This window comes from Odontomachus brunneus, unplaced genomic scaffold (assembly GCF_010583005.1).
Source record: "Odontomachus brunneus isolate Ranch 3 - 2012 unplaced genomic scaffold, Obru_v1 Obru_scaffold_035, whole genome shotgun sequence".
In the NCBI taxonomy this organism is placed as follows: domain Eukaryota; kingdom Metazoa; phylum Arthropoda; class Insecta; order Hymenoptera; family Formicidae; genus Odontomachus; species Odontomachus brunneus.
Genome location: NW_022639485.1, coordinates 789,197 through 817,012, shown reverse-complemented (window position 1 = coordinate 817,012; position 27,816 = coordinate 789,197). Strand labels below are relative to the sequence as shown.

The 27,816-nt window shown below is 36.0% G+C and overlaps 3 protein-coding genes across 8 annotated transcripts in view; 1 reads left to right on the top strand and 2 right to left on the bottom strand.

Moving 5' to 3' along the window:
• The window catches only part of LOC116843743, a 185,929-nt gene that overhangs the window by 66,690 nt on the left and 91,423 nt on the right, over window positions 1-27,816 (top strand). For both annotated transcript variants that reach the window (XM_032814456.1, XM_032814457.1), the window contains exons 6-7: window positions 20,380-20,460; window positions 20,814-20,852. In XM_032814456.1, the coding sequence (XP_032670347.1) occupies window positions 20,380-20,460; window positions 20,814-20,852 (120 nt within the window). The remainder of the gene's footprint in view (window positions 1-20,379; window positions 20,461-20,813; window positions 20,853-27,816) is intronic.
• LOC116843736 (retinol dehydrogenase 10-B-like) lies at window positions 27-10,301 on the bottom strand. Of its 5 annotated transcripts, XM_032814442.1 has the most exons (8): window positions 10,083-10,130; window positions 9,732-9,806; window positions 4,291-4,482; window positions 3,317-3,676; window positions 1,808-1,925; window positions 1,630-1,714; window positions 1,402-1,512; window positions 27-562 (listed from the first exon to the last, which is right to left on the bottom strand). In XM_032814442.1, the coding sequence occupies exons 3-8, from the start codon at window positions 4,477-4,479 to the stop codon at window positions 523-525; spliced, it is 903 nt and encodes a 300-aa protein (XP_032670333.1). In that variant the 5' UTR covers window positions 4,480-4,482; window positions 9,732-9,806; window positions 10,083-10,130; the 3' UTR covers window positions 27-522. The 5 variants fall into 5 exon arrangements, with proteins under 5 accessions (XP_032670333.1, XP_032670329.1, XP_032670334.1 ...); XM_032814438.1 differs by lacking the exons at window positions 9,732-9,806; window positions 10,083-10,130 and adding an exon at window positions 10,153-10,301; XM_032814443.1 differs by lacking the exon at window positions 9,732-9,806 and having other exon boundaries at window positions 10,083-10,159.
• On the bottom strand, window positions 12,495-19,236 carry LOC116843747 (short-chain dehydrogenase/reductase family 16C member 6-like). Its single transcript, XM_032814467.1, has 7 exons — window positions 17,660-19,236; window positions 17,405-17,542; window positions 15,378-15,572; window positions 15,079-15,208; window positions 14,889-15,006; window positions 12,821-12,946; window positions 12,495-12,627 (listed from the first exon to the last, which is right to left on the bottom strand). The coding sequence occupies exons 1-7, from the start codon at window positions 17,816-17,818 to the stop codon at window positions 12,537-12,539; spliced, it is 957 nt and encodes a 318-aa protein (XP_032670358.1). The 5' UTR covers window positions 17,819-19,236; the 3' UTR covers window positions 12,495-12,536.

Below are 27,816 nucleotides of genomic sequence, written 5' to 3'. Positions count from 1 at the left end.
GTGACAGATTAAAATACGAGAGGACATATGCGGAGGAAGCACACATGGCATTTGAGTTTATTAGGATCATGATTACACGCGATCTGATTGACAAATAAATAATAATAACAAGTTGATGATGAATATCATGTATGGATGAAATTTGTAAATAACATGGTAAACTTTAAACACTAGATGAACGATGAAAAATGTACGGACGAGTTGTGCGCATTCGTGAACAAAGAAGTTTGAGTATCCTTGGTAAAAATTTCTCCTCAAAATCGCGACAGCTGGTTTATCGAGTCTACGTAAACACTTGAACTATTCGAATACGTTTATGAATCCTTGCACTACTCGTGGGAAGGCACTCGTTACTCGAGCTTCGGGCAATCGTTAAAGCTTTTTGCCGTCCAGCTGGAGTAAATTCTCCGACGTTGAAAACGCGAATTCCCACACTCATGTCGGCGGTCGACTCTGGAATGCTTCACGCTTCATGAGCAAGAACAGGATTTAAAGGGAATAATCGCATCCCCGCGTGTGAAGCTATTGTGTGACCGCCGTGATTGCACCGTACATCATGCGGCTGAAATACAAGATCGTATGGAGTCAATTAAAAATTCTATATTGTGTGTGTATCAGAAAAATTATATATATATGTGTATGTATAATTTTATATTTATATATATATATATATATATATATATATATTTATATATAACACATATTTATATATAACACATATTTATATATAACACATATTTATATATACACTATCATAATGTATGAATATAATTCCGATAATTTTCGTTCTACTGCGCGATTCAACGATGCAAGAATTTTATTACTTTAGCAAATAAGAATAAAGTATATAATCACGTTTAAATGCAATATAAAGCTCTATAATAAAAATTTTTTCACAACTTTTCATTGTTTTTGAAATGTAGCTAATACACCTTTAAATAACTGACCGACATTGTTACTAATGAAAAATAACATTGAACGTTAGATTCATTACAATTAGGCAATTTAATTTCGTTCTACAGTCTTTCTTTTTCTTTCGTTCGCTCTCAGTAGCCACTGGTCACCGTAAAAATACAGTGCCGTGCTTTATTTTTCGTATTATAATATTTTAGTGTAATCTTGCATGTAATTCTACAAAGTTAACTAATTGACAACCATAAATTACGCAGTCGTCAGTTGAACTTCACGTTTTCGTCAGTTGATGCAAAAAACGAACGTTTAATTGACTTCTCATTTTTCAGTTCTTTTTATTACATTTACATATTTATCACGTTTGATCAAGGGTCATTAATTTGGTCGAATTAAAATTTTCGAATTGCCGAGTTTACAATTTTCGGTGCAACGGATCGCGAGTGCATGCCGGCTATCGGTCGACTCTCATTCGCGCAGGTCTCGCTTTACCTTAGTCGGTATAGTATCTTGGAGCTCCAACTGATGTGCACATTGCACTGGTCCCTCCTGATCGCTTGAACGACCTCCTTGGCTACTTGTTGCTCGCTTTCCCTCATTGAACTGTAACGTAACGTGCCGAGTTGACTCGCGAAACAATCGCGAAACTCCTCGCTTATTCTTTCTCTAGCGGAGCAGCGGGTCTCGATTAAAAATGAACAATTACGTAATTCAGCTCACCCGTGCTCCATCGTCGGTGACACCGCGAGGAAAGTGAGGCGACTGCTGTGGTTGCTTAATTCTTGACTTATGCTTTCCATAATACCTGAAAATGAATCATGCGCTGTCGCTTGACATTTATCACTTCCACCACGCATAATTTTAACGAGCGGTCTTCTATAAAACACGAACTACCCACCAGTGATCGCGGTCCTCGAAGCCAAGTATCCGTCGTCAGTGGACGCAACCGGCGTGATTCCGACAACGTACGCTCTCCGGTCGCGTTGTAGCATGTACGGCAAAAATGCCAACGTCGCCTGCAATGATAAAAGTTTGTGAAAGGGGAAGTAAAAGAGAGTTCCGCACGAGTATGCGGAAAACTAGAAATTGATTAAAACGAATCGTCTGAAGGAACGCAAATGCAAATCAGTTAGGACAGAAAGGTCGGTGATTCATAGCCGGTTTCTCAAGGCAAGCAGAAATATTTAAGAGACATTTTATGCGAGATGACGCGAAATATCAATGACCTTGACAAGTTGAAAAATTGTTCATTAAATCAGGAAACGAGCTGCGAAACGAACTACCGCTTTATGTAAATTGCCACGTGTTATGTTGATAAATCGAAAGATAAACAAGAAATAAAGCGCGGTACTACATTTTCAGGGTGACAAGTTGAGAGCAAATAAAGGAGAAAGAAAGGCCGTAGAACAAGATTAAATTACCTAATCGCTACCAAACATTCAATGTTATCTTTCATTAGTAACAATTTTCAATTAATTACTTAAAGATGTATTGACCACATTTTGAAAACAATGAAAAAATATGATAAAAAAATTGAAGGTATTATAGAGATCTATATTGCATAAATTCAACCACAGACAATTTGATATTGACTTAAAGTTTGCATTAAAGTTATCCCATTTTGAACTGTAAACATAACGTCAAGTGACGTTTTAAAGACGCATTATTTAATTTCTAACGTCAATAATGCGTCATTAATACGTCATTTGATGTTATCCTACTCATGAAACTAACAAGAAGAAAAGTAGTCTAGCGCCGATTTTGAGACTTGAGATGTCTTCTCGGGATTTATGCATTTCAATTAAGCGGAATTTTCATAGTAAAAAAATTCTATTATGATCTTATTTACTTTATCACTGGAAAAAGTCGGAATGACGCCGAAACATGTCGGCAACTCTTGCAGGAATTTGGTGCTCCATTCTTTATTACATTTTATTTTCACGACTGAGCAAGTTTCGCAAATAAGATCTTGCGTTGACTCTTATTGGCTTTATCTTCTAGCTAATTATCAAAGAGCCTTTTTCTCCTATCATAAATGTCGTAATAAAACGTAAACTGTCATGTATGTTTACAGTTCAAAATGGGATAACTTTAATGCAAACTCTAAGTCAATGTCAAATTGTCTGTGATCGCGTTTATAGATCTCTATAATACCTTCAATTTCATTACAATTTTTTTTATTGTTTTCAAAATGTGGTCAATACATCTTTAAGTAACTAATTGAAAATTGTTACTAATGAAAGATAACATTGAATGTTTGATAGCGATTAGGTAATTAAATCTTGTTCTATAGCCTTTCTTTCTATTTTATTTGTTCTCAACTTGTCACCCTGGAAATATAGTATCGCGCTTTCTTATCACATTTTATCGTGTCGACTTAAAAAGCTGTACACCGATTATTATTTACCCAATGGTGGCTCATGAGAGTCGTGCTGGCCGTGTCGAAGATATCCTGATTTGGTTGGCCGGCGCAGGTCACTAGCACGTCAATGCCGCCGACTTCGTCCTCGACTTTCTTGGCGATCTTGCGGACGGAGTTGCAGTCCAACAAGTCGCACTCGTACGCCACTATCGTCGGCTCTGCTTCCCGCAACTCGCACTCTCTGTGCTCGGACCTGATTTCCTCCACTCGGCAGTATCGCGATCTTAGCTTCGCGGTTATTTCCTCGAGCGATTGGAGGTCATTATCCACGCAGATCACGGAACATCCGCCCTTCGCGAATTCCTCGGCGAGAAACTCGCCGAGAGTCGAGGAAGCGCCGGCTATCTGCGGCACGAGGGCTGTTAAGGAAGTGTCTCTCGTTTCTCTTTGTTCGCGAAATCCAAACCTTGAACCGTGACTTTAATGTTTACTCGTTGAGACTCGAATCTGACTCGTGACGTGTATATATTCTTATCGAAATATCATATTCTTGTCGAAATATTGAAAACGATAAGTCAGACGACGAATATGAATATTCAGATTAATATAAACTTCTATAGAGAATATTTTGATTTATTAGAGAGGCAAACCGATAAACCGATAAACACACTTGGAAACTTTGTACCTGATATCCGTTATTTTTTATTTATGCGATTAGCAATAAATACCTCTCTCCGCCCTCGATATTCGAGCAATAAATACAGTCTCAACGAGTTAAACATAGGTTCAGATGTCTATGTGGAATTCGCGAAAATTTTAAACTGGGTATTTGCTATCTCTTGCACGTTACGGAAAATAAGCCCCTTTAATTCTTTGTTTTTACTTAATGATCGCGTTTGTGTGCTCTACGCACGTTTCGAAGTGCATATCAAATTTCAAGGCTTAAAAATATATAAGGACATGTGTTTGTTAATTAAAATTCAACGCGAACTAAAGATATGTGAATATAGTACACTTACTAAAACTACATCGCCGGTCAGGTCCCTCGGCGGTTTTGGTAAAAATGATTTTATTACACTGAGAACAGCTAAGATAGTAGATATGACAGTTCCAATTAAAAATTCGACACTGAGGAAAAACCAGAGATTGGTCGAGGGAGCCATACTCGAGGTAGCGATCGTTGTTTCTTTTGTAATCGGTAACAACATCCGCTGTAAATTAAAATGGACTAATTATGCCTCTGTGATGCATAAAAATTCAATAAGAAATGCTTAAATATAAATGTGATACAAAGATAATCGACACGATTATTTATCACTCTATCATTCTGAAATGTTGACAAATTCATATTTTTAATGATAAATTGCTGCTTTTACCAATTTTATTTATATTTTTTTATGATAATAGCAATGTTTAAGTTTCCTTTAATAATTTTTCCTGACAATTTTTTCTGTAATGTTGTTCAGATATTCTTCGTGTAATCAGAGTGTTGCATTATCATATCGATCAGTATGATGAGTTGCTTGCTCGCTTCGTCGGCAAATGCGCGTACCCGAACAGACTTAGCTCGCATTTGACGATATACTCGTTTGCAAAACAGATTACACTTATTTTTGCTATTAAAAAAATATTGCAAATCGTTTTATCTGTCATATTGATCTATATTTTGACGCAATTCTTTTTACACTTGTGATTTCCTCGAAATGTGGATGTTAATTTGCATTGCTAATTTGTATCGCTATGAAAGGCGTGCACACACACACACACATACACACACGAAAGGAAATGGAATCCGGCTGTTTGCACTTTTGGGTTAAAGGTCGATCTAATAAAGGAGCGCCGGCATGATTGCAAAATGTCGTAAAGTTAAGAAAGATGCACTTCTTTGATATGACGTAACATTAAAAGTATTACGATTTTCAATTAAAAACAATATTGTCATTCATATCTTTAATGGAACATATCATCAACTATTTTCCTGTAATAGAAAAGAATAATGTGGTATCGAATTTTCGACGATTTTTGTCATTTAGTGGCAAAAGTCGAAACTGTTGAAACACCGGCGAACAAAACAGATAACCAGGTGTTGCTGCAAAGCAACAGTGCTAAATATTAAGTAGTTCTCACGTACATATAGTTCTCATGAAATATCGATATTGCTCAAGAATAACATATCAATATCATATTAACTTCGATGAAAGTTTGTTTTCTTAGCCATCTCTTTTCTCAGGTAGCAATCTTAGTTAGAACATAAAATATATACATAATGGCCTATAAGCTTTGTAATGTACAGCCCGGTCGTAGCCAAGCAAGCAAATTATTTCTCGAGATACGCACAGTGCAGCAGCAGAGTAGCGCGATCGCGGGGCCAATCGATTTAGCATAAGCGAAACTTTCTCGTTCAATCAACTAATCGTGGTGCCGCCGAGTCCCTTTCAACATTTATGCACGCCAAACCTGAGAAAATCTTGAATGTCGCAATAGGCCGCGGTTGAACAAGTTGTAAAGTTGCGTTCCGTTTTCTTTTTTCTCTCTGTTTGAATAACGATCGGCTGGCGAAAAGCCCCGGTCGGTCGTAATCGACATCGTCGAAGAGAACAAATAATAACATTGGTTACGTAAACTTTACAACCGATTGTCACAGACCAGACCCTCACGATCGTCGTCTCCCCTCGTGCAGTTTGCAAACCGCGCAACGTTGTTTCCTGTGTGTCGCGCCGAATCTGTCAGTTATATCACGGCAATCGCCGTGAAAAATCTTCGTGAAAAAAACCAACTCTAACAACTATCTCTTTTATCGATCCGATTAATCCGGTAGTAACAAGAGTTACATTCGCGGAGAACTTTTCGTGCGGGAAAGCAGGGGAGAAAACTCGTTCGAGAGTGCGGTTCAATGCGCCTCATTTTTTTATATCGATGTTATATAATAACGCGTGCGTGATCGGTCGAGGTGAAGCTGAGTGTGCGGTAAGCGTGATGGATCGTCTACAAGACGTGGAGTGAACTTAGTCAGTGAAGTAGGAGAACGAGTAAGAAATAAAACTAATTTATTTCACTTATATATACGTTTAAACTCTAGTTCGGTCACGCTGGAAGTATTTATTTAGGAGAAAGATTTTCTGCGTATGAGGGAGTTGAAGTATAGGCGTAAGCGAAATAAATTATTTTTGTTTCTCACTCCTACTCTCTTACTCCTTACGCCAAGCTTCTTACTCCTGAAGCTTCAATAAGTACAGTTGTTTCGCCTCTGGCTAAAGTCTCCGCATTTGTTCTTTTTTCTTTCTCGCGTTCGAAAGAAGTTCGTTCATGTGAGAAAAAGGAAAGAAAAAACCGCCTCATAACCGATAATCCGTGGCGGAAGATGACAGAGTAGTAATCGCGCGAGATTTATTGGCATTTACAAACAACGAGCGTGCCAGTTTTCGTCACGTTAAGACACTCGTTTTCGCCATTACTTCGCACTGTTATTTTCTGCCGCGAGTAGAGGAAGTATACTGAGAACACAATCTACGGTTCGCAACGCCAAAGTGCGACTTTGGCGAACGTAATAAAGTATAACAATGGAGAGGCAAGTTTTCTGTCAAATGAATACTTCCGGTGTGAGCGAGCTAGAGTTTAGATATATATATATACATAAGTGAAATGAATTTGTTTTATTTCTTACTCGTGCTCCTACTTCATACGCTAAGCTTACTTCACGTGTTGTAGAGGATCCACCGCACTTACCGCACATTCAATTTTACCTCGATCGATCATGCTATTGTGCACGTGTTTATTGTAAATGAAATATCAATGCAAAACTGCGCACGTGATATACGCGGCGAGAAAGCTATTTTTCGCGATCTCGCAATACGCGAACTCTTCGAGCGCAACACTTTCCATAGGTAAAAACTAGCTTTGTTTAACCGACTAACATTTCCACAATCTGATCGCGGATTGTGCGTGCATGTGTCTGCGCGTATGCTCGTGATGTAATAATCGATTGCATTACCTGAGAGTAGTTCGGAAAAAGTTACTATAAATAAAATTGTAGGCTGGAAATAAAATTCTCATAGCTAGAGAAATTCGAATCCCTTTGCAGTAATCACTCTTTAAAGTACAATCAATGTATTCTGGCTCAGTATAGCGTGCAATCAGTAAAATCTTGCTGAAGAAATCAGTTAACAGTTGCATTAATCGCATTATAGCTGCTTGTGCGAGCACAGAATGCTATTGCACGCAAGACGCATAGAAGCTGTTAATTGCATCGTTACAAACGCAGAAAGTTGGATTTGGTATAACGTACAATGAATTTGTGCATTATAGATTTTGCAGTGAAATCTTACTTTCACTAGACAAAATCAGCGAGAGAAAAAGTGGCAGTTTTGCGTGAAAAATTTCTTGGAATTTAATTGGGACTCAACTCGAATTCCTAAAATAATTATGGTCATAAAAAAACATGCGATTTTAAGTGGAAAAAGCCAAAATTTTTCGAATGTTTTTTCTGGTCTTCATTTTACATTAAGATGGAATAATACATGTTGACTTTCCATATTTTATTATTCAGAAAAATATTCAAAGCATCTTAGAAATATTTGATTTTTTTTTATTCTATTGAATACGATAGTTGCTATAAAAATAGGATTCTCCCTTTGATATCTTAAAAATAACCGATATTATCGACTGAAAAAAGCGCGAGATTCTATAGTATTTTTGTTTCAATTCTAAACAAGGAATCCATATTTCAGGCAAGATTGGAATAACTAATTTTAGAACAAATTTGTGTAATCCAGTCGAAATCTACACTGCGTCTGGGAAAATATTGGAAAATTTTTATGCGTAGTTCCAGTGAAAATCTAATAAAAACTCACTGATTATCGGTAAAATACTCATTTACTGATTTAATCAGGGACATTTCTATTGATACACTTCAAAAGAGCAAATGACAAGGTATCATTAAAATAGTTGGTGCTAAATAAGTCGGGTTATTATTCGTAGTGATTAATATGTCACTTTACTAGCAATAACGACGATCAAACATTTAAGTCACGATCAGTTTCCTTTGAGCACTAACGAGTATTGTAATTGGCGTTACTAAGTTCCGGCAAAAAATCGAGACGTAAGCGCACAGAGAGAAACTTAATTCCTGGATCTATTAACGGCGATGTTATCGTTTTGTTGATTGAGACGGAAGAAACTCGATATTTTGCGTCTAGCATAGCGATTGACAATCTTGTAGTTCTGTCAAATGCAATTATGCAGGTCAGAACCATGTTAAAGTGCGTTAGAGGTCTGCTCGTTTTCGCTGCACTAGTGTACACTTACGAAACTTAAAAACGGACAGATATGCAGTTGAAACTTGGTGGAAAGTAAAATAAATTTTAGTTATTGCCAATGTATAATAGTTCACAAATAGTCTTTCTTGATTTAATGGTAAGACACGAATATCGATAAACGTAAGTCGTACTGTATCATGTTGTTTTTTTACCTTATACTTGTTTAGAGATTGTAAAAAAAACGGAGTTAAAAATACGTCGTTATATTAGACACATACAGGGTGTCCCACCTAACCAAGCCACCTAAATATCTCCATCAATTGTAACGATACAAAAAATATTTTATACATAAATTGAATGGTATGAAGAGACCAATGTGTTGTAAAAAAGATTATTTTTTCAGTCTTTTTTTTTGAAGTTTTCAAGGTCATCGATGTTTTTTTGCATATAAATGTATATTTTTTTTATTGCATCGTGTAGCTGATGTTAAAATATGTCCAGATATGTATAACATTACCTTCGAATTAACCTTTGACTCCGAAAATTAAAATGAAAGCCTTAAAACTTGATCATTTCCAATTAATTTATCAGTTTATCGATCTATCGTTCGCGATGAATTACTCAAAGCAAAAGAAAATTGAAGGAGATATTTAGGTGGCTTGGTTTAGGTGGGACACCCTGTATACATCGAATGCACTTATCAAAAACGTTAATTTATATTTAATAAAACCTCAATGAATAATTTAAAGAATAAAAGAAATTGATATGAAAGACACTTTCCAAACGTATCAATAACTACTATCATGTAGATCATGGATAACGCGAAATATATATTTTTTCTTTTAATAGAGATTTTATCGATTGTGAGTTATGGAAGCCGATAAAAAATGCACGATAGATCTCGAGCATTTATTCATCGCAGAACGCGCAAAAAAATTCCACGTAATGAAGTAGAAAATTATGTATTCCTAGAAACCAGTTTAATTACACCATTTTCTTTGAAGTAACGTTTCATTGTTTGCAAAAGTCACATGCGCGACATAAGAAAGATAACGTGGAGCAAAATTGCTCAATTTTATAAACTGGTATTTTTTCGTAACTGTTTCGCCGTTCTCAAAGGAGAGAAAGGAACTACGCGGGGTTCAAGAAATCTCACTGACAAATGAGAACAGAGAAGACATTTTGTCGTTAAAATACATACCTACCGTTAATCAGACCGAGACAGACTTACGTTACGCAACGGTGTCGTGACAAATCTACTGAGATATCCTCGGAACACACTTCACAGAAATTAATTAGGGAAATATGAGGAAATGAGACAATCGCGACATCCCGTACTTATTTTGACGGAAATCGTATTTTGGAAAACGTGGATTGAAACGAGAATTGATTTAATGTATGCAATGATAAAAATATAATATAGTGTTAATTTATAATATATATTTATATGTATTAATATATGTGATATATATAAGTTACACTGTATATATCACATATATGCAATATAATTGTAAAGAAATTTTTTCACTTCGTTATTGTTCGCAAAATGAACCCACGTGTGACGCGGCGTCGCGTAGAACGGTCGAAATGGTTCGGAAGAAATGCACATGGAGCGAGAAACGTTACCGTGGAGAACGCGTAGATCACTGAATCGTGTTGTATCAGTCGGTTCCTTGACAGTTCCACGGGCGGTAAGAGCACGCGTGGGAGCAACAATCCACGGGGATCGCGGATACGCGGCGACGATCAGAACGCTGGAATCGCTTGAACTTGACTGAACGCCACACTGTAGAAACCTGCTGGCAACAGCCAGGTATCCGCAGACAAGGCCGCCGTCTTCTTTACTGTCTCGTTATCTTCCTCTCCTTTTACGCTGTAAAAGTCCGTGCAAATCTGCACGGACGACTTTTTATTCTAGTTCTGCTGACTGTAATATCAAAACATAGAAAAAAAGAAAACATGCAGTTTTTCGAAAAAATTCAAGGAAAAAGAACATGCGACAGCTCGATGATTATTGATTTGCACGAATAAGTGAGCCGCGCGACTTCGCGTCTCAAAATGACGTAATTTCGAAACGCTACACCGATCGTTTTAACCGCATTTTGAATTCAAGTGCAATTTTCTAAGCGTCTCGACATCCGACTCATAGGAATGATGGATAAATTACACGTATAAAATTGTTTATCCGTTTTAGTTCGCATTTGTTACTGAAGGACATTCTAATTTTTGCGTATTTGTTACTGAAGGATATTCTAATTGTAGAATATTAGCTTGTAATGTCCCTTTCACGATTGTGAATCTAGATGAATATTGATATACGAATTCGTAATGCTCTTCGCACATTTCTACATTTCTAAATTGTGGAATCTGATTTATTGTGTACTCATAATTAATTTATCACCGTATTAATTTAAGTCACTCATAATTAATTTATCACCGTTATTTGCGTTGCTAATTTTATTTTAAAATATAAAATAACTTTGGAATAGTCAAACTAGCATCGCGGTAATATCAAATGCGTTTTCCTAAATGGTCTTAAGTTTCAACGAAGCGTTTTATCGCTGTTTAGTACTTAATGATGAATATCAAACAGACATGTATTATTGAATCAGTAAATATGAGAAACATTTCAGATAAATAGTTCTTTCTTCGCAGAACATCGTGTAAAAATGGATCTTGCAGTGCTGCATTGCGAGAAGTATTCTTTCTAAATTCTTTTCATCTAAAAATGTCATAATTCTAATAATTGATTTGTGACTGTGTTAGAGCAATACTTTTGTTGAGTCGCTGATACTTTTGTTGTTATGTCTTATGATATTATAATAGTAACAAAATTATTTTATCGTAGCTGATAGCTTTAGAACATTACATCTTTCGGTAGAGTTTCAAAGTCCGATGTCGAACGATGACGTCGAGTATTCGCTGCACATCACCCAGTGTTCGCTTTCAAGAAGAAAATGAAAGCATAAAAAGCAACTTGCTCAGCCGCGCAATCCTTTGAGCCGGTTTCCACTACCAAGCAAAGTCAAGGTCACCCTCTTGACTTTGCTTGGTCGCGCACACCATGACGAAAATAGCATCCGCTGCATCCACTGTTGCTCGCCAAATCTCGACTTGCAAAGGAGTAAGTAATTATTTTACGAAGTAGATGAATTTTTAATTGTGAAATTTATGGTAGATTATAAATTGCAGACATACTCTCTTAAAGTGAATCAGCGAATAGTCACTGACATCAGTTATAATTATAGCACTAAGCCATTTCAGTGCTATACTTATAACTGCAAATCAGTGTATATTCACTGCTTTCAATAATGTTTCACTGATTTACTTTAAGAGAGTAGTGTTTGCGCTGAGAGTAGACGGAATGTGCTAAAATCTCAGACCGGTGACGCGTCACAAACTGATGAAATTTTAAATATTAAAATGCAAAATTAAGACTGAGTGACATATCGGATTATAATCAAAATAATAAGTCGTCTTACTTCGATCGTTATTCTGCAATATTGAATTTCGCTGAACTCTCATGTCCACGTGATATACATCGCTAGAAATAAATTTGTCAAACTTGGCGCACTTATTTCTTTCTCCGCAATGAAAACGACTCGCGTAGTATTTCTATTTCTATTTTAGCAGTCTTATGCTGCACGGTGATTTCATTTAAAACAAAGGCATACATGCGTTTCCCACGCATTATTCTTATGTTCCATTACATGTATTATTCTTATGTTCCATTCTAAAAAGTTTTATGTCAATTATAAATTCCACTTCTTTTATCTTTGCGTAAAAATCTACAAATCAATCTCACCTTTCTTAAGGAAATTCCCCCAGCTAAAAAATGCAAATATTGATGTAGGAATATTTATTATAATGCAAATAAATTGCCATTTATATTTATAATTTATTTATGTAACATCTCATAAAATCACATCGAATTCTCAATTATTTACATACATCTACGTGTAAAATTCTCGTCGCGTATAATTCCTTTCACCGAGTCAGTAAAAACTGTATTACAGATTCATTATACTTTTTTCCCCGTGTTTTCGACCGACGTCCGCCAAGAAGTCCAGTATCAGATGCATTGCGTTTTCCGGGATGATTCTATAAGCAATAAGTAAAATCACGACTTTTGACATTATAATCGTGTAACGTAACTTTCCCATAGTGTGAGAACATCCCAGCGGATTACTTCGCTGAGCCACGGCGTAGTCTATTGTTAAACGATTACGAAGGATAATGTCGCGAGGCACGATACACGACTTTCGACACGTGGCGCACGTGTTACGTGTATTACCTGTTGATCGCGTTTAAGGAAAGGAGGCATCGCGGTATCGTGTGCTCCGTATAATTTCTCCGTATCGCCTTGATCACTTCCCGGGCGGCGTACTCGGGCGTCACCGCACCGAAAATACAAGGAAATCTGCAATCATGGTTCTTTTTCGCGACGACGATTCTCGAATTTACGCTCGAGGTGATCCGATCGATCCGAGGTGGGCAAACCACCATCATTATTCGCGGCAGTTTCCCGTTGCGTTGATGCACGATCGCGCTTTATTAATGATTGTTACCATTGACGTTGATTGCAGCCATTAAATCAACTTGAGCGTAAATTCGAGAATTATCGTAAATTCGAGAATTATCGTCTAACTAACGCTCCGTCGTGTCGCATAATTTTTGCCTGCACGGAGAGAAGTTTATAGTAAACATTATCATAGAATTCTGTAATCAAGAAGCATATCATTCTCTGCCTTCATTTATTATCTCTACGTTTTATTTATACTACTTGTATCTTGGAAATAGAGAAATCTGTGTTTAAGAAATCATTAATTTGTTAATTTTTATAAATTTTTATTAATTTACAAATAACATTTATTATATGTTCTTTAGCATGATAAACTCTAATCTTTAGTCTTTCTCTATGAAACAGTATCAAATTGAAAAAAAAACTTATATAAAAACAAGCTAAGAAATTGAAGGATTTATATGAAATAATTATTTAAGAAAATTTTTATGTGAAAAGAAAACATATAAGATGTTCTCTTCGTGTCTATTTCAAACTATTACAAAGTATGTGATATAAAATTACAAAAAATTTATATCTGAAAGAGCTAATATTTATAACAAAATTTAAGAATTTATAGAATTTAAGAATTTATAGGAAATAATTACTTAAGAATTCGTATGAAAAGAGAACATGATACTCTCTGTGTGAACACGCGAATGAGGGATAAGATGGATGTAACGAAACGCCGTCGTGAAAGACATTAAGGCTCCTGGGGAGTCGCATCATCCATATTTTTTTAATGACGTCAGAAGCAAGAAAACGGATGCTAAAAATTCCTGCAAAGTATGTCGAGACAAACAGATGTATCCACAAAACGACATTTGCGATCGATTAGGTACACCTCTAAAATACTCCGTACATTTTTCTTTTGTTCTAACAATCAACGGATAATTATAAAATAAATGTGACGTGCAACCGTCTTTTCTAACCTAATTTCCTTATTATCTTGTCATATTAATTTTCCAATTATCTATTGATTTTTAGAACAAAACGAAAGTATACGGAGTATTTTAGAGGTGTATTTAATCGATCGCAAATATCGTTTTGTAAATATATCTGTTTATCTCGACGCATTTTGCAAGAATTTTTAGCATGCGTTTTCTCGCTTCTGACGTCATTAAAAAGAGATGGATGATGCGACTCCCCAGGAGTCTTAAACTCCCCAGGAGCCTTAAACGGGAGAGAACTTTGAAAATGTGAAACTACTGACATTAATTGAAATTGACGATTTCTAATGTACGGAAATGAGAAATTGTCAGCTACGATTAAATCGTCAAGTGGATATACAGTTTTGATTTCTAATTACTTTTATCTCACGATCCACACCGTCCAACTTGTCATTGCGTGTCAAATAATTGCACTCGATTGCATTTGCGTCATATTAAATTTCGTAAGAGTTACGTTCGGCTTACAAGCACGATGTTCGCGTGCAAATTACCACGCTTAAAGTATCCACGCCGGAAAGTATCAGCACGAACATGGTAGTTGCGATACACGCTCGTTAGAAGATACAGTAATTAGTCACACGACCAACATAATTACCGAGTGCAATAACCGCGATTATGGTCAAACTCACGCATTCATCGCCGTAACTTCTTATAAAACGCAGCATTTATCATCACTTGAATGCAGAAAATATTAGAACAAACGGCTTAAAATCTCGGGAATGTACTTATTAAGAAGAGGAGAAAATACTACGTCAGCGTAACTTCGAAGAACTAATTCTTTCGCTATAAAATAGCCTTTTCTAATATAACGCAAGTTTGTATCTTTTTTTAATTTATTTAATAAATTTCACCTGTATTTAGGATCCTTTGCTAATCCCGTGTCGATATAAAATGGATAAATTGTCGTAAAATGAATGTTGGTTTTTTTCTCGTTGAAACGAATTTCGTCCTGAAGAGCCTCCATGAGACCTCGAGAGAAAGTTGAATGTTTCATGAAAAATACATATCGCGAACAAATCGTAGTGTACCGATGAAAAGTACCTCTCACGGCGAACTTGGACGAACAGTACGCCACTTTCTGCGACACACCGTAAATGCCGCACATGCTACTCATTGCCACTATGTGTCCGCTTCCTCTTTGTAACATCATAGGCAGGAATGCTTCTATTGTCTATTTAAATCCAAAACATCGTAAAACCTGCTTCTCCTTTGCTCTATGAATTTTTCATACTTATGAATATTCATATTTGTGAACATATTTTACATTTATGATTTGTTTATAGATATATAATCTATAAAATTTATGGACTCTATGAACTGTTTTCTTTTTGAACGCATACCCAGAAATTTGAGAACACGTTGACATTGAATGTCTTCTCAACGTCGTCCATGTCGCAATTTAAAAATGGCTTATGATACAACACGGCCGCGTTATTGATGAGTATCGTCACATCCGGCAGGTCGAGTTTTCTCATCAATCTCACTGTCTCTCGTATTTCCAATCTTTTTGAGACGTCGACCACAAAGCCGTAAACCTAAGAACACAGTTATGTCATGCCTTTCTCTCTGTAATAGCACTCGTGACCGTTCCTCTCTCACAAAGAAATGACCTTTCTTTGTAAAAACTGGGATTAGTTTTAATATTAAATCAACTACTAACACATACATGATACATTATTAAATATTTATATAATATAAATCAGTAAGTTCTCTTGGAAAATTTATTGAGTCGCGCTATAAATAAGTTATCTCGTTTTCTTAAATTTATTATTATGTGTGTGTGAGATATTTTTCACAAGTACCTAAATATATATTCATCATTATTAAGAATTAGAGTTCGCGCCGACTAACAAGTAAAACTACCCAAAGGTTACACTTCGATTTCTTTCTAATTTGGCCAGAAATACAAAAAAATATATTTAGGTCATATTTTTTCATTTTGGTCACTTTAAGTTTCGCGGGCAGTTTATAGCTTTTTAATGTTCTCACTCCTATCATCAAGTATAACAAAAATACCTCAGAAATAAAATTGAATACAAGATATAGGTGTTTTTGGTTTGCTGATTATGAATTATGATTATGAATATGAGGTCAAGTGTGTACAATTATTTATATAAATAATAAAATGTTTAAACAAAACGTAAAAAATTGAAAAAAATTACTTATACAAATAATTTCTCGGTTTAGCCGAGATTCAAACCATTTTTAACTAATTTAGCATAGATTTAAAATATTTCGGTTGGAATCTCGGCTAAAGAAATTTAGAATGGTTCGTGTCTCAGCTATGCCGATTTTGTTAAAATTTTAATTAAAATTGTCGGATTTCTCTCTCTCAGTTTGGCCGAGATTCGAATCATTTTTTTACTAATTTAACATAGATTTAAAATATTTCGGTTGGAATCTCGGCTAAAGAAATTTAGAATGGTTCGTGTCTCAGCTATGCCGATTTTGTTAAAATTTTAATTAAAATTGTCGGATTTCTCTCTCTCAGTTTGGCCGAGATTCGAATCATTTTTTTACTAATTTAACATAGATTTAAAATATTTCGGTTGGAATCTCGGCTAAAGAAATTTAGAATGGTTCGTGTCTCAGCTATGCCGATTTTGTTAAAATTTTAATTAAAATTGTCGGATTTCTCTCTCTCAGTTTGGCCGAGATTCGAATCATTTTTTTACTAATTTAACATAGATTTAAAATATTTCGGTTGGAATCTCGGCTAAAGAAATTTAGAATGGTTCGTGTCTCAGCTATGCCGATTTTGTTAAAATTTTAATTAAAATTGTCGGATTTCTCTCTCTCAGTTTGGCCGAGATTCGAATCATTTTTTTACTAATTTAACATAGATTTAAAATATTTCGGTTGGAATCTCGGCTAAAGAAATTTAGAATGGTTCGTGTCTCAGCTATGCCGATTTTGTTAAAATTTTAATTAAAATTGTCGGATTTCTCTCTCTCAGTTTGGCCGAGATTCGAATCATTTTTTTACTAATTTAACATAGATTTAAAATATTTCGGTTGGAATCTCGGCTAAAGAAATTTAGAATGATTTGTATCTCATACCGATTTTGTTAAAATTATTTAACTATATCTTGTATTCAATTTTATTTCTTATGAATTTTTGTTGCATTTTTGTTTCACTGCCCGTGAAACTCAAAGTGGACTAAAATGAAAATATATGACCTAAATATTTTTTGCACTTCTATATTTGTGCCAAATTAAAAAGAAATCGGAGTGTATCTAACCTTTTAGTTAGATTTATTTGTAAGAAACGTCGATTCTTTTGAATATCTTTGGGAACGAAAATAAATGTCGTTCCATCATTATTAAGATTATTTGTTATAACTCGACTCAAATTAACACTTGTTTACTTCTCCGCCGTTTTTCGATACAGCTCTCATGGTTGATCGGTTGTTATCGACGTCGACGTCCCAACAAATAATTATGCAACCCATCAAGGATAACTGGATGGCTAACTCGCGGCCAACACCGTGACCAGCCCCGGTGATCTAATTTTGATGTTTGTTAAATAATTTACACTCGCGTATTCGTGTACGCGCAACAATTCGGAAGTTTCAAGCCATCGCGGCTCGTTTTCGCTCGCTTCGTTGAGAAGCAGAACTTACGAGAACGGTTTCTCCAAGCAAACGTTTCATGGAGCGCGGCACAATCGTTCTGAAAGTCGCGATTATCATCGCTAGGCTTATCTTCATCGACAAAAGAGGCAGCTCCAGAAACAGTCTCGACAATTTGATATCTCTGAAGATATGTCGAATATTTCTCATCTCTCGAAAGTACTAATACTTTGACTTGTCAAGTCCGACAATAAACGAGATCCGTTGTTAGGAGATAAGATAATCCTTGTTTTAGCTTCAACAGTTCGCCGTCTCAGCGAGTCTCTGAATACCTTTGCAGCCTATCCACAAACGTGACGCCCGTAATTTCGTGTAATCGCGCCCGCGATTCTCGCGTCATCAACTGTCCTGTGATTTTCACGTCGTCAATCTAAAATTTCACATATAAACCGCGCAATAAAAGACGGAAAGTTGTCCCTCGCGGAGCAATAAAGCGTGTCTTAATAGTGACAATCGTGATCTCTCGAGGCACTCTAGAAAGTACACGGAACATCAACGTCGCGCGCGAGTATGGAAACGCAGAAGCGGAGGGATTAAAGAAAAGGGGAGAAAAAATTAGCACGTAAATCTCGCATACGCACCGCGATTTAATGACGCAAGCCTCCGTCGACTGTAATGTGCGAGGATCACTTTTCTTTCCGCGGCGAAACTTTGTTAACGGCTTCGTTCGAGTTCTCTCTTGAGGAGCTGTCAAACGTGATTTCGTTGTCATTGACTCGACTGATGTCAGCCATGGTATTCATATGTTTACGATACCGATCCTATTCTTCTGCGCATTCATGTAAAGATGGGTATACACGAAACGCACGAAGAAAAAACGAACTTTCGCTGTTACGGTCCGGAAGATACTCACTTTCAGAACGATTTTAGCCACCAACAGGTTGTGCCGTAGATTCAAGATTACGTTTATGTGGATTGTTTACGCATTTTCTATGCGATGTATACTCTGTTATTTTTCATGATAATGTAATGTACTTTACACGTTCATATTACGCCAAGAACACGACCTCTATTCTAAGTTAGCGCGCTGCATTAGAACTTTATTCCTTTCCCTGCTTCAATGCTAGGTTATACATTTTTTTAACTCCCCTCTTTATAAAAGCAAAAACTTCAATCTAGTTCAGCTGAAAGGAATAGACTTTATTATAGATTCACGTTCACCTTGCTTATATTACATTTATTTTCGATATTTTAGAACTTAATAAATATCCAATGAGAGACTTTGGTTTTGAATAATTTCCAGAAAATAAATTCTCTCATCGGACATCAGTTGCGTTTCGAAAGTGTTCAAGCCAGGATTGAACGTTTACGAGTAAATTATGATATTCAGAAAAAAATACATAGTGGTAGTAACTTTCGTTACGTCTTTCTGATTCTTAAATTAGACAACCTTACACCAGATGTTTGTATAAGAAAAACGGAACTTAAAATAAAAAGGGCGTGCTTAAGGGAATGCTGGACATGAAAACTTTACCGACATAACATTGATTTTTTTTCTGCAAAGTTTACGTCTTGTTGCTTGCACAGAATTACAAACGCTTTTACACAACAAAAGTGCATGCAAAAATAAATTGGAACATTGCTCAATATGTGATAAAAATGAAAAAAATGTTTAAATTTAAATTTTGAGCTGTCAGTTAGTGCAATATTTGTTTAATGCAAATATTCTGCAGGTTGTACATATCGAAACTGTGGATGCTCCAATCAGGAAAATTTCAAAGATCACTACTACACTCTCAGAATTTAGTTTCGATGCAAAAAAGGATACGAAAAGTTTGCAAGAAATTTATGATTATATACGTTTAAATTTTCCGACAACTATGATAAAGTAAAGCGAAAAATTCGCTAGACGAATAGACGAAAAAATCGTAAAGAAATCGTCGTAACGGCACGCCCGAGTTGCTTTCCTACGCGTAATAGCAGTAATTAAATGATAACCGAATAAATTGAGTAAGAATCGAATAAAGAAGTAATAATACTCGAATATTAAATGATAGTGTTAATAATATCTGCTCGACAATCGTGTGATAATGTCCGCGAGTGGATAACGAAATAATGCTGATCGAATAATCGATAATAACAATACCTATGTAACAGCTCTAACAAAAACTTTAGGCTGAACAAAGTCTAGATAAACAAGCCATCGTAACGGTCTCGCTAGGGCGAGACTCAACGGCGCTTCGGGGGGCGCGCTGTCGGATCATGTAAACACGCGTGCTTGAACACATGCTCAAGCGTCACACCATAACACTATCAACCGTCGAGACGAGTACATCAGGAGCTGCCGCGTTATTTTCTAAATTATTCCGCGCCGATTTTTAATACCGCGTTTTGACTCCGTGACAATTAAGACGATAATTAAGACACATCAAGACGCGTATTTATCACGCGAGCAGGTGTTGCGGGCTTTAACGCGGCGGGTAACTACCGCATTTCATTTACCTTTTTACGCGTTTCATTTACTTGTTAGAAAGAGAAACGTCGCGATTCAGTTCCTCAATGTTGATCAGATATTATCATCATCATCCATTATTTAATTGGGTATTATTACTTCTTCATTCGGTTCATTTATTTATTTTTATTACGCATTGGAAAGGAACTCGAGTCGTTACGACAATTTCTCTTCCTCATCTTGCTGTCGCATGTAACTACTTGATAGTAAATTACTAAATTATTAATTAATACTAAATTAAATTTACTTTCTGTTGCAGAGACGAAGCAAGCGACCAGCCGACTTTAAGGGGCTGCTGCGCCGGAGGATCCGGCTCGAGCCGAGCGGGGTCTACTCGAAGGTGAGCATCACTAATTATCATTTATAATTAGAAATCCGACAAGACTGCTAATTTTGTTGCTCAAAATTGAGATAATTTGAATTGAGTCAAAAATCGCGTTAAATTGTAATTACACGCGGGGAGAATTTTTCTAGGTAACATCGCCACTTGAAAAATGTTGATTTTAAGACTAAAAGATTTATTTGCAACGTCGAGAAAAAAGAAAGTGGAATATTTTAGTGTGAACGTATTCCGAAAAATTTTCCCAACGTGAAAAATATCGCGCTTATTTTTTTTTAATCTTTCAAACTTCTTCACTCAAATCGACATCAATGCACGAATCTAATCGGCGAAATGGCATTTTTCTGTTTCAGAAACAAAAGCAGAACGTGACTGTCCTGATCAGCAATTCGGTGAGTTAAAACAAGAAACATATTGATAATAGAAAGACAAAAAGTCTTTCGATGTAGTGCATGTTCATGAATCAATGCGATTTACTTTGCTGTAATTGTAGTATGCGTATGTGCCGTCCAATAAAAAGCACCTTGCTCGAAACATTTGAAAGATTGTTTTTTTAAAGAATAATTTAATAATGCATATTCTACATAAATTTGACAAATAAATTTTCAAGTAGTTTTCTCTCAATGTATATATATTTATTAATTGATTAACTTACATTATTGATTGGTCGACGATTTTTGTCGGAAAAAATTTTGATTAATCAAATCCCAACACTATCTGATAGATACTTAAAGTATTGAGTATACGCTCTAAATATTCAAAATTTTGTAAAATTATTCAGTTTTATTAAATGCGATCTTTCTGGTGTCTCGAGCAATGCACCAACACGCAAAGAAATTGCGTCACAGAAAATGCGCAATTACATCACCCGCGTCATAGATCTTCCGCCGGTCGTTAATTTTCTCAATTTTCTTTCTCACGTGAGTTTGAATCGCGATTGTACTTCATAAAATAGATATTCGTGCTTCATATTCGTGCTTCATTATTAAGTAATATTCGATATCGTGCGGCACTTGCGCGAAGCGATTTAACGTAATTATATAAATTGCTTACAAAATTAATTTCACGATGGTCGGAAAATTTTCAGGTTTTAATTTTTCACTTAGAGTTAGTTTCCTAACGCGGGACACAATAGAAACAATGCCAACGAGCGTTGATCCCTCACGAAAAACGCAATGTATTAATACACAAGTCAGACATGCGAGCAGTTTGTTTACTTACGCGGCACACGATAAGTTCCATCAAACGAAGACAGACGTCTCACGCGGTAACATTTTTTCGCGTGAATTTTGAATAGAATATTTATCTCTACCGTCACAATTTTCATAGTTTTTGATTTTTTATTCACGCTCGCGTTCGCAGTTATTAATTTGATAGATTTGTACCGAATTTTATCGGATCGTATATACGGAAGAGTCGCGAGCGAACTTCGCAGAAATATTGCGGAGTTGTTATTCGCAAAAGCATTGCGGAATTGTCTTCGCAAAAATATTGCGGAATTGTTATATGCAAAAACATTGCGGAATTGTCTCCGCAAAAGTATTGCGGAGCTGTATCGCAGCCTACTACACTGCACCATCGAAACGTTATATTAGAGATATTTCGTGTCGTGCATGAGAATTTCGCACAGATTACTTCACCCACGCGTCGAAAAATTTCGCGAGATCGGCCTTCGATTCGCGTCGCGTGTTCCCTTCGCTCGCGAATTCCGTTTTCTTCGTAAGCGATTCGCGTCGTGTGTGTATCAAAGTGATACTACAACTCGTTGCTGAATTCGTCGCATATACTCGTCATTTTTCCGAAAGACCGATATTTCCTCGAAGACGCAGTTCGCGATATTTCATACGCAATTCGCAACTCGGAGTTTATCCCCCAAAAGAGACGGGATTTTTCGTGAAACCTCCGTTAGATTACCGCGATCGGGAGTGAATTACAGGCGACGTAGGACCATTGCAATATCAGATGAAGCGACAGGATGGCTGGTGGACCCTGGACACCGTGGGACGACGCACAATGGTAAGCGCTCAATTTAGACGCTGATATAGTAGACACAAAGCGTCACTTTACGTAGATTGCATGCATGTAGATGTAAATCGCATTGGGTCCGATGGGAAATAAAGTAAGAATTGGAATTTGCAATTCGCCGAAGTTACGTAAGAATGATCCAACTAAAAAATTTAGCTCTGAGATTTCCGCAATAGTTCAACGAGTCAAGCATTTTCATTTCTTTATTTATTTTAAGAGCATTTTCATTTCTTTATTTATTTTAAGAGTACTGACTAGTTCAATCTTTAAAAAAAGACGCAACTGGTAAAAAATAAAAAAACTGTTTCTTAATCCATTTCAAGCATCTGTAAGACATGAATTTTTTTTGTTTGGATTAAAAAGATGTGAATGGAGTATCCACTGATAAAAGCTTATAATTTTTTTAATTGGATTATTCTTACATAACAATGGCCAATTGAAATTTCGACTCGGCAGGCTTCCTTCTCGTCGGATTATTTCTTGATGATACATTAAACTAATATATTTCAACATGTTATATTTATGTGCTCTGTATATGTTATATATGATTCTTTTATGCTCTATATATGTTTTATATATACTCTATATATGTTCTATATACATATATTATTCGATCAATATACTTTATGACTTGTTATGTCGTATTATATACGACATACTATCTCTTCAGAGATATTTTCTTACGCATACGCGTTTGTTTTTGACAAGACGACAAATTAAATTTCGACAAATTAGAGACAACAAATTAAATTATTAAGCCAAGACTCGAATCGAAATGTTAAAGTTTCTTAAAGAAATTTTCGCGTTTGCAAAGGGATATTTTCGAAAATGACGTGAAGTGTGCGTATTTCGCTCTGCATCATCTCTTGGATGACAATGCGCCTTAATGTCACTCTACTCTTTCAGTAACACGCCCAGAATCTTGAAAATAATTTTCCAATAGCCCAAAATCGCGTTCATAACGTTAGATTCAACTTTGTAGAAATGTCGGATTCTCGCGCATTGGCCGAAAGTTGGTCATGTTACTGCAGGTTAGTTAGGTCATATAGGCCGGTATTCATAGTCGAATCTTATTTCAAGACCGTCTTAAGTAATGTCTTAAGATGCGAATATGGCCCTGTGATTGATTCATGACATCTTAAGACATCTTAAGACTGAAGATGATCTTAAATTTTACTTTGTGTTGACTTGACCAAATTTAAAATGTTTTTGTATAGTAAAGGTACAGGCATAAATGAAATAAGGCATTCCTGCCTCAAGAATGAAAACGATGTGGAACTATTGCTATCGTGACACAATTTCATTTCTCAAAAATTATAGCGTACTGACTGCTCCAATTTATATGATAAAATTACGTGCGAAAATAAAGTATAACATTGGTCAGTGCGAAATGAAAATGATATCTCAAATTACCGTTACTAATTATATTGAAAACTCAAATAATAGGTAACGTATTTTTCAAAAAATTATGCTTGCGCCTACAACTTCTCTAAAAACTCTTTGATGCATTCAGTACACAAGCGGTTTGAAGAATTCATCAGAAAAGTAGCAAGAGCCTATTTTGAAGAGAATGCAAATTTCGGCAACGTGGCCAATATTCATATTTACGTAACGTCTACCTATGTGTGAGAAAATTGAAAGGACAACGTAGCACACACCCTTGCATAACGTCTGTGAAAAGATGATAGCGGTATCCTGTTAGCGCCTATTTGACGATCGTCTTTATTCCATAAGTATCTATGTGTACATAAATTCGATATCGTCGGTAAATGATGATAACGTTTTCTACTTTGGTGATCGCTCTACACTGAGGGAAAAATTACCTTAAAATCAACAAATATTTCTTTGATGGGCGCTATTAATATATTTATTTAAATCTAAATTCTCTTTATTTAAATTAAATATTGTTTACCTGATTTAAGTAAACAATATTTGATTTAAATAAAGAGAATTTAGATTTAAATAAGTATGTTAATGGCACTCATCAAAGAAATATTTGTTGATTTTAAGGTAATTTTTCCCTCAGGGTACGTTATCGACGCTTATCAAGTTCGTCGCTTGCTTCGGCGGCATCCCTTAACATTCTGAATACGCGTCAAAAATACAGCCCTGGACTTTCACTGTTCGTTCGTTGTTTTTTCGCTCGATGTACGCCCACCTTAAGTTCAAAATGAGCTCGTTTACTTTGTTTTTCGCTGTCGCGAGATGTCATGTTCCCGCAGCTTCGTCGCGAAACACGCTGCTACTTTGCCTCTCGTTTATCTCGCTTCCTCTTCGTGCTAAATAGACCGCGAAGTCGATCGCTACTCAGCCACTCAGCGCGATAAATAATATCTCGTTGGTAGAAGGAGGAGATGCATCGAGTGAGAAAGATCGTTGAGCACCCGAAATTCAAGAGATTCTGGACGAGATGGCGGATTCTTATGTGGAAAGCCGTGCTAATGCGGCTACACAGCCCGATAATTACCGCGCTGGAAATCATTATAGCCGTTATCTTTTCAGTGCAAATACGTTTGATGTTTGAGCCGAGCGTTCTTCGTTCGCAGGTAATCTAAGTGATAATTACAAAGTCATACAGATCGGATGTTTGTGCTCGTTCTTTCATTACGTAACTCTGCTGAGCGACTTTATTATTATCTTCAGTAAGATTTGCATTTCTGATATTTTTCTACCTCGAATTATTTTTCAAGGTATCTCTTCCAGGTATCTCGGCTTTTATCCTTTATTCTTCAACTACTACTAAAATTACACATAATTTCAACTCCACATAAAACCATCGTGTCTGACATTTCATTATTAAAATGCATACATGCATGTCAGTGCATAATATTTATCATACCTTTTTACGCTTTATTTAGTAATATTTGGCATATTAGCACGCAATATAATATATCAATGTGCCAATGTTCTAATATATCAGTGATAACATGCTATTTAATAGACGCGAAAATAAAATTACCTCGACAAATTATCGATAATTTTGGCAATTGTATGTATATACATTACGTTCTTTATATTTTGCACAAAGGATGTAGATTTATATAGTCAGGACGATATATTGGCGAAATTGCCGGCCGATGTGCAGTGCTGGTATTCGCCGAGAGACGCGTTTGTCGACGAGTTGATGTCGAAAGTCTCGCAAACGCTTGACACGAATAGTAAGATAACGCGTATTCTGAACCGCAAGAAAAAAAGAGAGGAGCAAACCGAAACATCGGTCATTTTTTACAGTTCAAGCAGCCGACAGTGAGATCAGTCTCGTGCATTTGCGTTACACGAGGAACGATACCTCCAAAGTATTATGGGCGATATTCGAAGTCGACAAGCACGCGTCGGGTAAGCCGGAAACTCTGAAATACAAGATACGCTCTTCGGAAATCGGTGAGAATCGAATGATTATGATGCACGAGGAAGAGCCCGCCTGTAAAGGTACTTCGAACGAGTCTTACGCAAAATAGCAGCTCGTGCGTGTACGATAATTTCAACTCCAAACTTAGCGATATCCCGCACATGTGTGCCTTCCTTGCTTTCTCATAAATTACTGCCGCTTGACTTTATTGTCTGTCTAGACTTTATTGTCGCTAGTGCGTGCAGAATAGATTCATTTAGTCTGACTTTGAAAACAGTATTAATAAAGAAATATGGTTGCGATGAATTATTCATGCTCACCTGCTTTTCACTGTCGAGATCCGTACCTGTCGAGCGGCTTCATGACTCTGCAACTCGCGATTGAAAGAACCTTCGTAGAGATGTGGACTGATCCGACGCTACCGAAGGTCGCCGATGACGTAAATGATCAGAAACCTCACGTTTATCTACTTAAGCACTTCTTATGATCATACACGGAGGAAATATTGTAGCATCAATTCTGTTGAAATTATACATCTTTCTGCAATGTTCTTTTTCGTAAAGCTGCACTATACTGAAATATTGGCATAAATAGAGATAGTAAATCTGACGATCTGGTATATTATATGAAAAAAGAAACATTCAAGTAATTGCAGTAATTTTTATAGTAAAAAAGTCAAAAACATATATAGTGTTTTGAAGCGAACATATAGCAATTTCTCTGTATGTATGGCTCGAGATTATGACAGTTTTTGTAATTTTTATTACAACATTTTCTCCTTGTATGAAACAATTATAATATTCACTTAATCACGCGGCTTGTGCGAGGTCGTATAGTCTAATATAGAAAATATTTTATTCTATTTTTCTTGATTAATAATACCTTTACTCACGCGTTTGAGATATTGCTGTTTCAAGGTAGAAGTGCTTTAAAAATCGCGGATATTAATTGAGGACAGTTGAATAAGAACGCGCTCCTTTGTAGCTGACTGTCGGCCGGTTTCCATTCTACAAGATAGACTTTTTGATCTTGCCGTCAGTCATTCGATCCAACATAAGCGTAATCTATTATATGATGGTGGCGGCTTTTCTCCTGCTGCCAACGGCTACGTTAAGAAAGTCCCTCCACGATAAAGAAACTGGATTCAGAGTAAGCGTACACGGTTCTCCTCGTCATCGGTATCATTATTCACCGGCGCGCAATCGCGATCGTGATACCTTTACTATTATTCCGCGTCACTTTGGAAAATTAAGTTCCCACTTCGAGAAAGCCACGCGATCTCCTCTTATCGCGACGCTCGTTAATACGTTGACTGCCGAGACGTCTCATAATTGGTATGCGAGAAGAATTTTCAAGAATATAAATAACTTGAATTGATATATAATCAAAATTAACCCGAAAATATGGGTAAAATTTAGACAGACCAACCTTCCAAAATTACGTTCTTAGAAACATATGCTTTATTTTCTCATTATAACTTTTTTAACTTTATTGAATCGCGTAAAAACATTAGTAGATTCATATTTCTCGATGTTTTCTACACCAATTAAAAAAAGTATTGAATTTTTACCATTTTTACGAAAATTTAGCAGATGAAAATGCGTTGAATAAAATTTATCCACATTATGGTTCTAAGGTTAAATTTGTGAAGAACCAATAAGAGCTTCTGTGCACGATTTTTTTTATCTTGAGAATGTGAGAATTCTCTGTTCCATATATTTACGAGTTACCTTAGATTTCTTGTGGAAATAAATTTTTTTTTATCATGAGTATGTATTGCTAAATAATAAATATAAATAATCGGCATATTGAAATAAAGTAAAAGTGGCCGAACACATGTCTAATCCTAGACATTCTTATTCTTTCGGTCTTTAAATACGAATATCTAAACTTTCAATATAAAAAAAAAAATATATATATATATATTTTTTTTTATATTGAAAGTTTAGATATTCGTATTTAAAGACCGAAAGAATAAGAAT

Coding starts and splice junctions, on each gene's coding strand:
- LOC116843747 (XM_032814467.1), bottom strand. CDS start 17,818: ATGAGAAATATTCGACATATCTTCAGAGATATCAAATTGTCGAGACTG. Junction 17,543..17,659: donor TGCTTGGAGAAACCGTTCTC/GTAAGTTCTGCT, acceptor CATCAAAATTAG/ATCACCGGGGCTGGTCACGG. Junction 12,628..12,820: donor TCCTTAAACGCGATCAACAG/GTAATACACGTA, acceptor TATTGCTTATAG/AATCATCCCGGAAAACGCAA.
- LOC116843736 (XM_032814438.1), bottom strand. CDS start 4,479: ATGTTGTTACCGATTACAAAAGAAACAACGATCGCTACCTCGAGTATG. Junction 3,677..4,290: donor TGACCGGCGATGTAGTTTTA/GTAAGTGTACTA, acceptor CTCGTGCCGCAG/ATAGCCGGCGCTTCCTCGAC. Junction 1,926..3,316: donor CTCTCATGAGCCACCATTGG/GTAAATAATAAT, acceptor TTATCATTGCAG/GCGACGTTGGCATTTTTGCC.